This window comes from Strix uralensis, chromosome 7 (assembly GCF_047716275.1).
Source record: "Strix uralensis isolate ZFMK-TIS-50842 chromosome 7, bStrUra1, whole genome shotgun sequence".
Classification (NCBI taxonomy): Eukaryota; Metazoa; Chordata; class Aves; order Strigiformes; family Strigidae; genus Strix; species Strix uralensis.
In genome coordinates, this window is record NC_133978.1 from 32,522,567 (window position 1) to 32,540,000 (window position 17,434).

The 17,434-nt window shown below is 38.8% G+C and overlaps 1 protein-coding gene across 4 annotated transcripts in view; it reads left to right on the plus strand.

The window, feature by feature from the left end:
* VTI1A (vesicle transport through interaction with t-SNAREs 1A) overlaps positions 1 to 17,434 on the plus strand; it is a 277,532-nt gene that overhangs the window by 259,196 nt on the left and 902 nt on the right. For all 4 annotated transcript variants that reach the window (XM_074875296.1, XM_074875293.1, XM_074875297.1 and 1 more), the window contains one exon: positions 16,669 to 17,434. This exon is cut by the window's right edge and continues 902 nt beyond it. Coding sequence is in view for 2 of the 4 variants with exons in the window: in XM_074875293.1 (XP_074731394.1) it covers positions 16,669 to 16,762 (94 nt within the window). In the remaining 2 variants the exon portion in view is untranslated. The remainder of the gene's footprint in view (positions 1 to 16,668) is intronic.

Here is a 17,434-nt window from a genome sequence, read left to right on the forward strand (position 1 = left end):
AAAAATACTCCTGCCTCTGTGCTGCATCCAGCTGGTCTCTCGTTTTCATGGGCACTTCTGTTCTCCAGTCAGTGTCTTGAAATGGAATTGATCCAGTGCAAAATAGCTCTCCTCTCCCCCCCTCTTCTTTTTCCTTTTTCTTTTTTTATCCTGGATCAATTGCTTGATCTGATTCATCACATGGACCCACAAGCTGTTGAATCAGCACAACTGAGGTTGGCATGCTACAACGCGATGGCAGAAACGAGCACCAAGAGGAGGTGGGAGCAGGAGGAGGAAGGGACAGATCTGAGCATGACTCCTAAAATTAGTATTGCTGCTGGATGCTTTGCATCTTGGAAACATGGTCTTGGCTTGAGTACAGGGCTTGGAGTCAGAACGTTTAAACTCCCCTCTAGCCTTTGACACCCTTAAACTTTAGTTTTGCCATCTGCTAAGTGGTAATAATGCTTGCTGCCTCAGTGATGTGAAGATTTATTAATGATTGTTCAGCCAATTAGCACGTGAAAAATAGGAAGGACTGCTTTTTACACTGCTGTGTTTTGCTAAAATTGTTCTCTCATGCTTATGAACTACATTTGTAGTAAAATATTTGTTTTCAGCTGTGTTCCTCCTATCAGAAATATGCTGCTAGAGCAAACAGGTCCTTGTTTTTGTAATCCAAGTGTCTCTGTTTTTAGTTTTAAGTTGTTGGCTGCATCTCTCTTTTAAATATGTGTATATATTTATAGCTCTTGCTATTGGAAGAGAATTTCCTGCAAACAGATCCATTTCTGTGGAGCTCTGCTCCGACACGAAGTCCCATGTGTTCACCAAGAGATTGCTCCAGAATAAATGTCTGCTCTGGTTGTAGGATCAGCCTGGTGAACTGTAAACTTTATATTGCCTTCAGCACATAGTAAATTTGCATGTGCAGGAGGTATTAGTGACTGGGCATCCGGTACTTGGCAATGTCGTATCTGAAGATATGAGTGACAGGAGAGATGCAGCCCCAGCCCTAGTGTCCTACTGAGTTGTTTCCTCTTTGGATAATTACATTCTCAATTTTCTCTGCAGTTTTAACTGGGGGGGGGCGGGGGGGGGGGGAGTATCTGTCTTTGCTCCCTCATTTAAAGAGGTGAGTCTTGTAACCATGCACCATTAAACAGCTGCCACATCTCACCCAGAAGTAGGTAAAAGGAGTTTTTACATAATGTTCATATCTGGTTTGCATTCTGAACTGCATGAATCCACAGTAATGCTATGTGGGTATCTGAAAGCAGGATTTGACCTGTAATTGGGTTCTGGTTCACATGCAGTGTGCTTGCTCAAATAATTTTAGGGACTAAAACAGGACTACTGGTATGCATAAGGACTGCAGAATCAGGCCCCTAAGGATCCTTAGGAATGAAAGGTATCCTGTAACTGTAAGGTATTATTATGATGACTACTCTGGAGAACACAGAGGTATTGAAGTCGGCAAAATAAATTACAGAGTTAAATGTCTAAGTAAACCAAGAAGCGACTGATGTTTTTTGCATAGTAATAATCTTCATAATCACTTCATTTGCACAGTTATTTCATTTTAAACTTTAGGCACAGTTTTGAAGCACAACTCAGTGGAGATTTTTGCTGTAATCTATAAACTTTAATGAAAGCTAATTGGAGGACAAATTTTAATCTAATTAAAATGTGACTACATAAAGCAGAAAGGATGAATGAAGCGAAATGCTCTATGGGGCACAGTTTTCAAACAATTATTATCCTGAATACTAAGTCAAACGAAGCTTTTGTAAAATGATGATCATGAACATTGCCAGTAAGAGAACAACCTTGAGAAACTGCAAATGAAAGTTTTAATGTATTTAGTTTAAAAAGTGGACATCCAACTCACAGCCGTGTAAGGACTTTTTAAAAAGAAAATAAAAAGCAACACACAGAGTCTCATCTAAAAACATAACAAGTAAATTAGCCAAAGGTGTACATTCCATCTAAGTTCTCATGATCAGCAGATGCAAATGTTTGCAGTGTGCCGATGAGTTATGGGCCCTAATGAGATTTCAATGCTGAGCAAACAATAAAAATTTATGCATTGCATAGTTTTAGTGGCCTTTGGCTTCATGGTTAGTGTTACACCCTTTCAACAGCTTTGGTAATATAATATCCAGCTGGCTTTGGAGGTAAGGAAAATTTTAGGGGTGAACTGAAATTGTGAGAAATAACGTGATTGATTGCTTTGTCAGAATAATGCATTTTCACGGTATAATTGTCCATAGTAATCTTAGCCCGGGTACGGATACATAGGTTCTAGTTATGTTCGGACACAAATTTTGAAGGATTCAGGTGAAGGATGGCTTTTCCAGCATTTAAGCCAGATCGTTTCCTGTGTTGGGTATGTGTCCAGGGGTCTTGCAAACAGCCCCTCTAACAAGAACATTCCTGTCATAGTCCGGTAAATGGGAGAATTGAAAAGCTACGCTTTCGCCAACTGTCATGTGTCGCAACAAAAGAAGTGGAGCACAAGCACAAAAAGAAACGTGCAGTAGATATTGAAATAAATGTATGTAATGGGGAGCGGGGGGTGCAGTGAATCAGGGAATTCAACTGGTGCAGTGTGAGAGTGAGCTCAAATGTATTAAATTTAAAAGACCCATTTGTGGGTTAGGCTTTTATGAATCCAGAACCTTCACCATAATGATTGCCTGCATTACCCTACATAATATTAAAATCTTAGCATGTGATTAATAGCAGATTCCCTGCATACGTGTCACAACACACATCTGCAGCAAATCTGCCAGTATATTTCTGTGCTAGTTTTACTTTGGGGCCATAAAGTAATTCCTGTTTTGTGAATGAGAATAAACCTATTATGCACTAGGTTAGCTACACCCAGTTTCTTCTCTTCAGGGAAAAAGAGCTGCTTATTTGATACGGCATCTCAAATTTCAGTGTTCAGAAGTGAGTTTAAGCCTTGGCTAGATTTGCTTGAGCAAGCTGTTGGGATTTGCCTTCACTGTTTCTTAGTTCTACGTTTTCCAAAACCTTCTGTGCAAAGAGTATTGAGAAACTTCTGGACAGCAGTAAACTAGTGGACTTAATTACAAAGTGTTTATTGCTAAATTTGTTAATGAGTCAACATGCAAAAAAAGATATATTTATCCCTGTTTCCTCTTAAAGTAGTAGTAAAAAATAACTTCAAAAAAATCTTTTTCTTAAGCTGTTTGGTGATGCAGTTTTGCTGTTCACAAAAGCCCTTTTTCCCATCCGCAAACAGCTACCTTTCACTTTGCCCCAAGGGAACAGAGCATAGCTCAAATGAAGCTTAGGAAAAAAAAAAAAAAAAATTTCCCAGTTGTAACTCAAAGTCTATGCATATTCACACATACATGCAAAATAAAAGATGCAGAAGCATTCCTCCAGTCTGCCCTCTGAAAAGTCCTGTCGACCTGTTTCACCCACCAAAATGAAAACAGAACCCCACGAAAACAACTTAAATGACAACAAGAAAACATTAGGAAAGCAACATCTGTTTTGCATTCTTGGCATCGAGTCTGCCCTTGCAACACAAGGTCTGACACAGATGTACAGGGTTATGACACCGCTGAGTACCGCTTGATTTAAAATGGTGTAACAGAGCAGAATCAGGGCGCTGAGTTCTTACAACACTGTGCAAAACTGTGGCTCTTGATCTCCTTCGCAGATGTGGGACTCAAACCCCACTGAAGTTTTAGGCATCCTTCCACTGATTGATGTGGACTGTAGAGCAAGTCATATTCCTCTACCAACAGTTTAGCATTTATTATGGACTGTACTTTTTCATCATGTATGTATGTTGTTTTCTGTAAAATCACATTGCTCTGTCAACAGAATTCATTGCATGTAGCCGCGTTCAGAGGACCTTTCAAGCAATGTTACATAATTAAGCTCGTCAGTTTTTAAGTAAAATAAAATAATAGCAAGGAGAGAGAAATTTAAAAGGACCCAGAAGAAAGGCAAAAATAGCTCCGAATGAGTTGAAAAGAATCAGTGATTAGGGAAATTTGGGAAGCCATAGTTGCCAAGTGAGCAACTCTTTTGCCAGAGGCAGCATGATTACCTGAGATGGCACAAAGGGAGCAATTCTCTCCTTGTTTGATTGGCCATCTATAGTGTGACAGAGACAAAATTAGCTCAACTCATACCTGGCATAACTTCACTGTCTCCAGTCGAGCCGTGTCAGATGCGCTGACGTGCTTGCACTGTTTCCACCAGCCACTAGATGTCTGTGTGTGCTCTGTGAAGTTCTTGAGGGGATGATGCCCCTGGTAAACACGAGAGACAAAACTGGAACACAAGCTGTGGGGAAGCCTATTAGTTTGTCTTTAGAAGTGTAACATCATTATTTTAATTAAGTCTGTGTTTAAAGCAATTTATACTGTCTAAAACTAAATTCCAACCTTTCTAATTTGAGACATATAAGGAAAAGGTGTCTTTCCTGGTCCACAACTGTTTAAGACAAACTGTTTCCTTGATGTCGGAGTGAAGGGCGGAAATACATCTTATTCTTGTGAAAGTTTTGGAGGAAGCTGCTGAGATGTAAAATATGTTCATTTGATTTCTATTCTGAAACAATGAGATATGAAAATATAAAACATCTGCTCTGTAAGTGAATTGGTAAGAGCTTGCTATTTAATTCTGCCCTGTACAGCCCAAACCACAGTACTGCTGGAGCCATATTCTCACATGTACAATGCATCAGCATATCTGGGTGCAAAGAGGAAGGCTGTGCATCAGATGTCAAGTTCAGTGTATCTTTTTTTAAAAAAAACAAAACAAAACAAAAAAATCCCTGAAAGAGCAGATCTGGGTGCAGAAATCTATTTCACAGTTCTGTTTATCAGGCAGCCCACTGGCTGACCAGGGTAGCTGCACCTGTGACCAGCTTTTCTGCAGAGATCTCCCAAGAAAAATGCAAAAGTAATCAGCACATGTTTGCCTTTCATTTATCTCTGTCATCCGGGAATAAGATACAGATAGTATCAGGAGCAATGAAAGGTACATTCTGATATTATTTTCAAGTTTTTTTGTCTAGACAGAGAGGAGCAACCACTTGTATCTCTGTGGAACACATACAGCCCCCCGCCACACTCGCATCCTAGGCTGAAGGCCAGAGGGGGGTAGTAGGCTGTCTATATTTAAAAAAAAAAAAACTTTAAAACCACCACCAACTCATCAGGTGACTGGAGACTGTAGTTGTAAAATGTGCTGCAGGCAGAAGTTCTGAAAAATCCCAGAAAGTGTTGAAAACATCTCTAAACAAGGTATTTTTCTCCTGCACCTTTCTTGCTAAAGGTCCCAATTGCTGCCAAGAAAACTAGTGAGAATGTTAGCTGCCAAATAAAAAATTTATGACAGTGTTTGGCAAAGGATTGTATCACTGCTTGTTTTATACATTTCCACAAGGCTCTTGAAGGGCCGTTGGACACATAGAGCTCACTGATCACTGTGCTTTATCTGTTCTTTAATATATTAAAAAAGCAAGCTCCAGTAAAGTATGATTTAAACAATACATATTTTTTCTTTTAATAGCCTCCTATAAGCACTTGCTATGGTGAAAATATAATTTCTAAACAACATTCCATATATAAAAACTGTTTTAAAAGCCCTTTACCTGACAAAGTTACTTGTTATTTGAGTCACTTTCATAGTAAAAATACATGAATTTTTCAATTAAAAATGTATTGCTTTTGCAATTGTGCTTGTTATATGTTGGAGTCTGGGCCAATAAACCGCCTGTTAAAACATAAAGAGGTCCATTCAGTCAAAGTTGTGCCTGCCATTTATGTTTCAAAAACCGAGAAAATAATATGTTGGAATTGCATTGCTCACCAATATCAATTAGGTTTTCGGCTGTATCGTTAAATTAATGTTGGGGGAGAAAATTGTTCCGGTGGATTTAGTGGAAAAAATATATTTTTGAATACAGAGTTAGCACACTGACAGTAATAATTTAGCTGGCCAATGGTGAAGCAACACCCTTAAAAATAATTTCCCCGTCTGAAGAAACAAAATTGTCTATCTCTGTCTTTTCAAACCAGTTATCAGATTAGACTTCCAGCTGATAATTAGTGCTGTTTAACACAGACCTTGTCATTTGGAAATCTCAAAGCCTGAGTGGTTTACTTTTTCTCATTATCATGTGCTGCTGGAGGTGGGAGGTTTGGAGTGTGAAACTGCACCTCCCTGCACCATTCTGTGAGGAGGCAAAGAGCCTCCTCTTGTCTCTGGTGGCCAGGGGCTGGTGGGACACAGTCCTGGCATGCTGTCCCCTTTAAAGGGGACAGCCAGAGCAACACGACCCTGTGCTGTCCCACAGCTGCCCCAGGGCCACACAGCTCTGCACCTTGCTTGCATCTTCACGGCACAGCAAATATTCGAGAGCAGCCAACAGCACTACAAATGCTGTACGCCTTGTATATGCTTGTGTATTTCATGGTATTTGATATAAAGTACTCAAGACAGACCAGCCTTAAGAGGATTATTTCAGACAGCATTAGGAGTTAATTTACAGAAGATTAGCTTTAAATCAGGCAGATATCATAAGCAAATTAGCATCAGTTGTAAGAGATTCAGAATCAAAATGTGTGGTGGTTTTTAGTTTCTCCCTGTATGTACTTAGTGGACGAGTAGTATCTTTATTAGTTTCCCATACTAAGGTGTTACATCTCGAATAGTGAAGAAAAGGTATACTTTTTTCTACATACATGCTATTTATTATGATGCTGTTTATTGGCAGTGAAACTGCTTAACTGCAAATACCCTTCCTCTGCTGAATATTTTATATTTCATGCTATTTCTTCATTGAGTAATGTTTTGTTTGGCCCTAGAAATGATGTCTCCATGGTGTGTTATAATATTTTTAAATAGGTAATATGCAGCTTTACTTCAGAGTGACATACTTAATACTTTTTTTTTCTGTTAAAATGAGTCACATTTTAATGCCAACTCATAAAAATGGAGTGTATAAAATGCTACATACTAGGGTGAAGATTACAGCTACTTAAAAATAGCTTCCTTAATATTTAAGCTTGTAAATTATAAATTTGTTTTATTTCCACAGGAGTGATGGTTAATTTGTATTAAAAAGCAAATTCTGTTCTTCAATCAGTTTTCCAGACATTTTTCTGGCTGCAGACAGACAGGCATAAGCACCTATCCAATCCCTTCTTGGTATCGTGGTTTCAAAAACGCTTGCCCAATTAGTGGAGAAGATGATGAAATGGATTGGACCACAATATTAAAACCTGTGCCCTGAGTTGTCCTTGGGATTCTGAAAGTTTTGAAGTCTATGAATGGGATTCCCATCTTTGGACAAATTTGTATTCTGCTCTCCAAGAGATATTAAATGCTTAATCTTCAGCATGCTCCAGAACGTTTGGGTTTTTAACAGGGGAGGGAAGTCTGGGCAGTGTGTTACAATTTTTTCCTTTCTTGATGGACCAAATTTCTCTTGACAAGGTTGGCCTGAGGTCATGAATGTCTCCCTGTGTTCCCTGAAAGAGGAATCTTCGCTCCTTCCATGAGATCATGAAAACTTACACCCACTCTAAGCCAGGTTGGGCTTGCAGGTCCCTCTGGTTGCAAAATCTGCAAGTGCTCTTGCACTTTGACTTTGTGCCCTGTAGTTTTACCGTATGCATGGAGGCTCAGTGTGGTTATTAAACCAAGGTGTCTGAGGTCATAACAAAGTAGAGGCATTTCTGCTCCCCTAATAGAAATACTGTAACATGCTGAAAAGAAAATACTTTAATAGTGGCAAGTATCTCCTGTCAACTAATTTGATAGTTCTCTATCAGGTAAACCATTTGTGAATACATCGATTCTTTTTATTTTTCACTGTTCTGTCTTCACTATTCCCAGGTTTTCTCTGAACCAGTTGGGCAAAAATTGATTTTTATTTGTTCCACTGGCCTTGTGGAAAATTAGCTTATGAACTGGTTTTTATAGGAAGACTCAAAGCACAGAACAGGTTGAAAAATAAGCCTATAGCAGTCAAAATTGTTGTCTGAAATGTCTTCAGACTGGAAGGCTGAATTTATTGCTCAAAACAAGTACTAGCATTGTGGAGGTGTGCAGTCCTGCTCATTATCACTGGAAAAGGGGGAACCAAAAAGCACAGTAAAAAATTAAATTTTAATAATGCTAGTGATATTTTCTAAATCCTTCTTGACAGAAAGATTCTCATTATTTTTATCTGTCTCAGAGTAGGCTCTTTTAATGCCATCTCACAAATGGCCTTAGCCATGATTGTTTTCCTTTCTTTTATAGCATTTGAAAAAAATGAATATATACCAAAAAAAATTCTATTCTATCATTCAAGAAGTGCCATGAAATGGTAACATTTTGGGTAGCACATCTTCAGGAACAATTGCTGCAGATGCCTTCAGGTTTTTACAAAAGAGGTCAACATTGTTAAGACAATTGTAGAAAACTTGCCATACAAAAAGACGCCCAGTCAAATATGGTGTGATAAGGGGAAAATAATGCAAGCAAAGCATCTGTGTACAGTCTCCAGCTTCATCACACCAAAAAGCTGTAGATTAGTCATTAATTAAAGTGAGGCAGGGCAAAAGATGTTACTTTCATCTGTTTAAAATATACATTTGTGGGGGTTCTAAGGATTATGAAAGTTGATAAAATGCAGACTTTAGACATTTTTGTTTTCTTTAAATTGCACAGAATATAAATTTAGCTATATTTATCATAAAAGCCAATGTGCGATCATGTATGTTCTTGTCATTTTATAGCTTGCATACATTTCTTCTGCTGGAGAAATAATTGCTTTAGCTTTGAATGCTGACGAGGGGGTCGGGGTTGGGGCTTTTTTTTCTATTAACTGTTTGGGGACCAGAGCTTCATGCAACCAATGTGCTGAAGAATGCCATTACGCTGACAGCTGGCCTATCCACCCTCCCTCAGAGCACTTTCTAAAGCGCTCGTAATGTTGACTAAGGCCTATGGTTCTTAGTCATGCTCAGGTGACTAGATGTGTGATTTGTTCTTCCTGATACTTCAGTACCCTGAGAAAGGCTGGTTGGAGATTAATACAACCTTGACTCCTTCCACTTGCAGTTGCTACTGCGCATGCAATCTTCATTTAGACTTGCCAAAGAGATCTGGTGTTGCCTCTGCTTTGCATGAAATGAATTAATCCCCCTCCAGTTTTGGCTGGTGAGTTTCTGTGGCCCCGGAAGCCACCCTGCTGTTCCTTGTAATGACAGTAATGGTCTAACTGGTTCCCTCCGTGGAAGGAGTGGACATGGAGACAGGAGAAAGCTGCAGTTACATCACAACTGTGCAGAGAAATGTTCCCTGTCAGGGTCTCTCATCAGCAGAAGGATACTTTTCATCCTTCACAAATGCCTTCCCATGTGTTTTAAAAATAAGCAATTAATAAAATCTGAGCTAGCAGAAGATGTGAAGTACCCTTCCCTTTTGCCTTTTTACCTCAGGTCCCATGTCTGTAAGGTCCTCTTTCAGGCTTTTGCTGTTCTCGCAGATTGCATGCTGAAGTCTGCGTACACTTGTCTTCTAGTCATTCCTGTAGATATCTCTCCTTCCAAGGCCACTCGGTCCACCCCTCTCTCACCTGGATACTATTTGAACCTCCTGAGACTGCCAGCTCCTTGAGACAGGACTCGTGCAAGCTATGATAATCCTGATGGCTACCAAATATCAGTGTACTCCAATGCTGTTCGTATGTTTTTGTTACATTTGGAATGTATTGCAAGATTTCAGTTATGAATTAGATATCTCGATAAGTATTTTAACTATAGATATCATAACAATATTTTTAAATCTTAGTCTTACTGGTAAGATCATCAGAAGATGACACGGCAAAGTAAAAAACATAGTTCCTTAAGCCAAGGAAGCCCACTGCATTTCAGGAGGCATTCATGTCAGAGAGGGATGACTCTTCTATCTCTCACTCCTCCAGAAAAATTATCAAAGGAGAAGTATATTTGATTCTGGTCAGAATTTCCTGTGCAAATATGGGACCCGTTAAAGGGAAATGATGAATCAAGGTATTTACTGGATAATTATTGATTAACATCATCTTCTTTACTGGTGAGTTTCATCTTTGCAATATTTCTGATTAATGGGAGATTACAGACACTTTACGATATGATAACACCTTTCCTGTATGATTTTACCTTCAGAGCTAGCAAGCTTTCTTGCTTGGGCCTCATGTTCAAGCTTTTAGGGATATTCATCCCTACTTAATCTGTAGGCACCTAACTTAGCCAGCTAACTTAACTGACTAGTGGTCCTGGGATGCATATATGCCCAGGAAAAAGAGAAGGCAGTTCAGAGCAGGATTCTAGCTTATATACACAGGGAGCTGAGAGAGATTAGCTAGATATAATTTAGATGTTTAAAGTTGGATAGTGTGACTACCTCACTGCACCTGTTATTACATGACTCATTCTTTCATTCAGGGCCCAGGTGGAAACACATTGATGTGGTTTGAGTGTAATATTATAACTAGAGATTGGTATCCATGTTATTACAAGTAGGCAGCCCCAGTCCTTAAGATTGAACTTTAAAGCTAGAGGATGTAGTGCTGCACAACTCCTCAGCCCTGTCAACAATATCGTAGGTACCATGCATGGTCTGTCTCTTTCAAAAAACCCTGCCAGTTAGCTAGAAAAATGCCCATTTTTTATTCTCCATTCTCCATTTTTGAGGCTTTAATTTCATTATCTGCTTAGTTTTCAGCAATTTTTAATGGCTCTTCCCAAGGCATTACACATAAGAAATTAGAGACCCCTGTCCCTAGGGAAAGAAGAGGCTCCTTTGGGAAGCAATTCAGAAAACACAACATAGGCTCCTGCTGGGAATGGCCTGTCTCCAGACTGGCAGTGGAGCTCAGGTAGGGTAGCCTTTTTTGGTGTGAAGTAAGCCATGGGGGGGTCCCATCCCCTCTCCACCACCCCCAAAGTCTTTTATACCTTTAAAGATACAATGTCAATCACAATGTAATCGGTTCTTCTGGCTTGAGAACACAAAGAACTTGGACTTATTTTCAGTTTGGGGTGGGGGATAGGAAAAAAAACTTGAGTATTTTCCAATTTCTTCACTTTTTCCAAGGTCAGCTAGAAGAGGGCCAAGGAGCTATATGCAACTTCTGCAGATATTTTTTCACTGGTATTTGTTTGCTAATATCAGTTGTTAATGATGAAAAATGTATCAAGTCAGATACTTCCAACCAGCTGTAATATTGCTAGGCAGGGCTCTCTTACTCTTTTATTTCAGTAGGTTGCCATGTCTTTATGTTTTGCCACAGCCTGTCTAGTTCTTTTCAGTTGCTTTTATTTAAGAAAAGCATTCTTAAACCTGAAGATGGGAAAGATGAATAGTTACTTGAACAGCCCCCAGATACCCTGAACTTAGAGATTTATCATTATGTATCTAAGGCTTTGCTTTACCGATCATAACATTTTATTCCCCTGTGTGGGGTCTAGTGCTTCCATTTGAAAGCTCCTGATATATAATAACAAGCATGTCCTTATATATAGTAATAATGGTGTCTGTCCAGAAGGTATCTGAGTATAGCCTTATATTACTTTAAATTCACATTTAGTTTTGCCTGGTATGTATTTGCCTATGTGACTAGACCTACACTTTGTGTTTGTTTGAATCTGCTGATTTACACATGAATATTGGGCACTTAAAAATCACTTACCACTGATTTACATGCACCTATTTTCTTGCATGTTGGCAAAAACTGCCGATCACAAATAAAAGAGCACCAAAAAATGCAATAGCCGAGTATTCAAAGCAACCATTTCAAATGTAGTCTTGTATGCGGAGAACAAGTCTTTCTGCCCAGTAAACTGATAGGAATCACTTCTAGTTAAATCTTAAATACATGTATTACAGTGGAACACTGTTGGACAGTGCTCCGTCATCAATCAGTCTGTGTTCTTGAGGACACTATTTTTCGAGATGCTTTCTTTAAGAATAAAGCCCTGTGTTGTAATGAATATGTGCTAACTGATTCCCCAAGCCATTTGTATTTTTTTTATTTGTATCAGTGTCAGAGTTGAGCTTCTGTAAGAAATTTTTGCAGTATTTTATTTGTAGTCTTCATTATTTCAAGTTAAGGGCACAAAACTCTTTATGCACCCAGAGTCTGCACTGGTTCGTTTATATCCCGTATTTTGTTAACATGTTACCGTGATTGCTAATTTTCATGACAATTGTTATTGTACCATCAGTGCTTAATGGCAAGGCATCATTATTCAATGCTGGTCAATCAGGCACTAAGACATGTGCAAGACATCAGGCTGAACCCATATAGATGTCGTGCACTCCCCTGCTAATGAATGCAGTTTTGTAAAAAGGTTTAAACACGGTTGGCATCCTTAATGTAAGGTTTGCAAAAGCTTATTCGGGCACTGCTTTGTGTTTATACGGAGCAGATCTAAACATGTCACAAACAGAGTTAGACCCATTGTGTGCATGTGTGTGTGAAGCTACAGAGAGGAGCAAATCATTTGGGGTTTTAAAATGTGGAAAGGCAGCACAATTTCTGCCATGGTGGGAGTGGGGAGACCTGATTTGCCAAGGACATCAGTGGCTGGTAATGGATGCAGGACTTGTTCTCCAAAGCAGTGGTTGCCCTGTACATCAAACAGGTGATCCCCGAAAGTGGATGGTGTCATTCGTCAGCTCACAACGTTGGCACCAGCAGGAGGGAGCCTCCAGCGCACCAATGGTCAGAGGTTCAGCACTGTGACCAGAAGCCAGGCTAGAGGGTCAAGCATTTAGAAAGGAAGAGCAGAAGGAAACTCAACAGGAGTGAGATGCGCTTTCTGCGTTGTTAGTCCAGCATGCTCTTCCAATGTGTCAGTTAACATTACCCTAGCATCTGCTTTAGTTACTGTTTCTATGTGGTTTTGCACCCAAATGTTTTGGGCTGCTGTCCATGATAAACTAGATGGAACTTGGTTTAAAAGCACAGATTTTTCATCTCTTCTAACTCAAAGTAGAATGAGCCCTTGTGCTCCTAGAGTTTCGAGTATGAAAGGAACAGTAGACATTGGCTGTTAACGAGCTCCAGCGCACCAGGCTCCAGCAGAACTTGGTGTGAATTCAGTGCCTAAGCTGCATCGACTAAATGGTTAATTCATCTCATATCAACAGCACTATGATTCATAATGTAAACTTGAGGAATCCTTGATGTTTCAGTCACACATTCCTCTTAATTTGGCCATGCATTCTTTTAAAGCTACAGTGTGCTAACTTAATAAAATGCAGCATGCAAATGCACAAGTTTTTGCCTTCAGGCATTTTAGCCATGGATGTTTCAATGGGTGTCTCCTTTCAAGTATATATTCTTTCTTAAATTATTTACCCTGTAAACATGCTTTGCATTTTCAAAGAAGAATCTGGGCTTCCTCATTCACCAGATTTTGTTGAATTAAGGTGTAATAGAGATAAAAGACTATCATCTGCTTCTTGCGAGCCTGTTAGCCTTTGGGATTTTTTTGTAGCGAATGTTAGGCCCCATTTTCTTATTCTTTGGTATTATCACTCCCTCCCCCACTTAAATTCCTTGATGCTTTGCCTAGAGCAATACCCACTGGCAGTGTCTGGCTGTGACAGTACTATAGGCTTCCCTACAGATGGGTCCTGCCAATGCCAACCATTGTTCTACCACTGTGAGCTGGCTTGACTGTCTTGGATCACTCAAAACCCCCTTTCCTCTTGATTTTAACTTTACTCTGAAGGGTCGCCCTTGCCCATTGACTTTGAGATCTGAAACTGCTGACACCCAGAACCTGTGTTCTCTGTCTGAGCAGCAGCTCCCAGACTCAGACTTCAACACACACCGCTTGCTAAGCCCTCCTCAAGACTGTCCTGCTGCTACCAACAGCTCTGTTGTTCTCCTCCTAGCCCCATCCTTCTGGCAGTTTGCAGTTAGTTTAATTTTACTTGCTCACTTGAAAGTGAAACAGTAAAACTCGATGTTATTCCTTTTTTAAAGATATAAAATTAATCTTTAACTGTGGACTTGAATATTAAAAGTATATAATACATCAGTGTAGGAGTCTGTTGATAACATCCATCCTATTTCATGATTAATTTGTTCCTTTTAATATGATATTCTTTTGCTGCACTGTGCAGACTAATTCAGATTCCTAGAAATTGAACTTTGATATGTATTTCCTAGATTCACACCATAAGTGAACCTTCAATTAGCAGATACAGGTGGCAGCATGCCTCGCTCAGTGTTCTCTTGACGGGGATTTGAGAGACGTGGACACTGATTAAATAATCTTGCAATCGGGTGTGTACTGCCAGAGTATTAAAAATAAAGCATTTGGAGGATTTGGTGCTTTTTTAATTTTTCTTTAATTTTAAGTCTCCGTCTTTTTCAGTGGGCCAGAGATAGGAGGAGTTGATTTAAACACTCAGTATGTTATGTATGCTTTTGCCTAACTATGTGTTAGATTAAGCGAGTTTCACTCCCAGTTAATCCTTTGTAAATTAGCATTATGGATGCCTTGGGGCCCACATCCCACAAATAAAATGGTTGTCAAGCCAGCTGCACTGTGTATTACTTAAGGCTGAATGTTTTAAGAGTTTTCATGCTTTTAATCTATTTCACTGCTGAGTTTCAATTTTGCTGAGTGTCTTTTCAGGAGTGATGAGGGTGAGTGAGTAAATATATATTCTGGTTTTCATGCATTTGCCTGGGCAAATCGTTTGTTATCAGGTGTTTGGCAGAGAATGTCACACCCCACCACAAAAGAGAAGCTTGTAAGTTCAGGTGTTAAATTAAAGTGCAAACCAACAAGAACCAAAAGCCCTTAATTAGCTTTATTTTGTTAGCCTGCTACACTTTTTTTTTTTTAGGGGGAAAAAAAAAAAAAAAAGAGTGAGAAACATCCCTCCCTCCTCCTCATCCTTTTGGCAGAGTAAATATTGCCTGTTAAGTTTGAATTAGCTGTCATCGCGAAAGAATTAATGCTGTGGTTGAGCCTTTCTAGTGAGGAAGGGAAAAATAAACGAGACAGATCTTAGTTCAGCTTTAAGTGATAAATGAGGACAAAGCAGCCCATTCATCTCCTGCTAGGAAAGTGGACACAAACACTAAAGCAGTTTTGCGGAAGACGTGTCAGCAAATGTGATCATTTTGTAACCTGTCAGGAGGATAGAGAGCTAGTCCTTTTAGAGTGTCACAGGGGAGGGTGTCTGTCTGATGTGACAGTTTTCATCCATCCATTTACTGCGTTTTCTTTAGGTGGGGGGTAAGCAAGGAGAGAGCTGGAGTTGGTTAAAACTGCATTTTTCTTTACACTTTCCAATATAATTTATATGTATATCCACCCGCATTCAAATGAAAAACATTTACCAAGGAAAACTCCCCTCTGCTCTCTAGAGTTTCTTCTCTCTTTCACTGCGTGAAATATGCTCATTTTAACACATTACGTTCCCTGTCTTCAAGTTGGAGCCTTGTACTTGGTTTGATGTTTCACAAAACACAGTTTTACCTCTTCTTACCATTGTTTGGTTGGTGAAGGCTTTGTTTTGTTTTGTTTTGCAGAAGCTAGAGAAAAAAAATATATATATTAGGGTGCTTTTGTTGCATTTGGGTGTTGGGGTTTTTTTTGCTATACCTCTCCAAGTCTGATAATACGCTTCATATACAAATATGTTTTGCAAAAGTTCCTGTAACATGAAGAGCCTATGAAAATATTCTTCCTCCTCTGTGAGAGTGGAATAACAAACACTGAATTCTTACAATCCAGAATCCTCCCATAAAATGCCTCTAATTCTACTGTTTGTTGATTTATTCATTTTAATTGACCTATTAATTTCTGGCAAAATCTGAAGCAATGTGGTGTCTGATTTTAGAAGCAGGGATTTCTCCCAACAAAGGATTGAACAATATTAGGACTTTCTACTTCTAGCATCTTTTTGTTATTATTAATTTCCATTTTTTTTATACTACATAGAAAATGTAACATTTGCCTATTACCATAAGTAAAGGTATGCTACAGAGACAGGAGATGCTTTTACAACATAAGCTTCACAGTTTGACACTTGCTTCTTTATATCATCCTTTTCTTCAAAACTATCTTTTATACTTTTCCCTTGGTATTTTAGTACAAGTAAGTATCTCATTGACATGTGTTTCCTTGAAATCTTGTACCTTAATAGTAAAATCCCTTGAAAATTAATAAATTGTTTCTGTTCAGATTAAAAAAGCTATGAAGATTTCAGAATGGCTTTAAAAAATATAATGGTATTTACTATTACAGACCACCCTGCTTGGATTGCATCAGCTGAGGACTAATTATTTAATTTGTTCTTAGAAGATTAATAAATTGTAACATGATGTATTTCAGTTATTCTAATATGTATATAAGTGTATGCATAATTAAGAAAAGTGTAATTCTTTCCTGAATGCATAAGGTAGGTGTAATAGCTGCATAGAGAAATGTTTGGAAGCACTGGGAATTGAAAGAAGTAAAAAACAATCAAGATACACAGAATGGTATAGGGAATCCTAAATTTGTGGGCATATGTTTTCTCCAAGTTGTTTATCTGTGTGCTTCTTTTCATTGATTTTTATATATATTCTGCTATGTTGTTTTACTCACTTTTTTTTTTTCTGTCTCTTATGCTTTTTTTCAGGATCATCCAAAACCGGATTTTGATCGTTGTTCTGGCAGTCATCATCATCTTCACCACCGTGATGGCTATTTTTTTTTCTGTCAGGGGACGCTGATATCTTTGTTCTTCACTAAACATCAACAAACTGCTTGTTCTGAGTAATTAAGACAAAGTGGTCACATGAATCATTCTCTTGCACTGACAGAGTCTCCTTCTCTTTTCCACTCTTCAACTCAGGTGCAAGTGGTGTAAAATATTTTGTATTATTGATGGCATAGTTGATGGCATGTGGAGCTGATTATTTTTTCTTACATTTTTTTGTCTTTATCTGAGTGCTTTCAGAATCTTAATATTTGTTGGGGTGAGGGCTTGTTCCAGTATAAAAAAACTTAACACATGTCGATTTCTACCCCAGACAATTAGCCTGTAAGTTGCCAGAGTTTAGTGAGGGAAGAGGGGTCTTTGCACTTTTCTTGTGCCATGTGGGGTGTATGAATATCAAGCAGTATCTGACCTTCTGTGTTACAGAATATAAGTAAAGCAGACACCAAATGATGTAGGAAGTGAACCTGTCTCCTGTGACTAACTTGCAATCATGAATTATCGTAATAGACATAACCTGATTAAGAACAGTAGTTTTAAAAAGAGAGCAACCTTAGGATGGTATTTAATATCTGATGTGAATCCAACACTCTATTTAACAATTTCTTAAAAAATTAGGCTTTCTTTTCTGCTTATTCAAAACAACTTCACTTTCATCAAGATCATGATAATGCGTCACTTACCC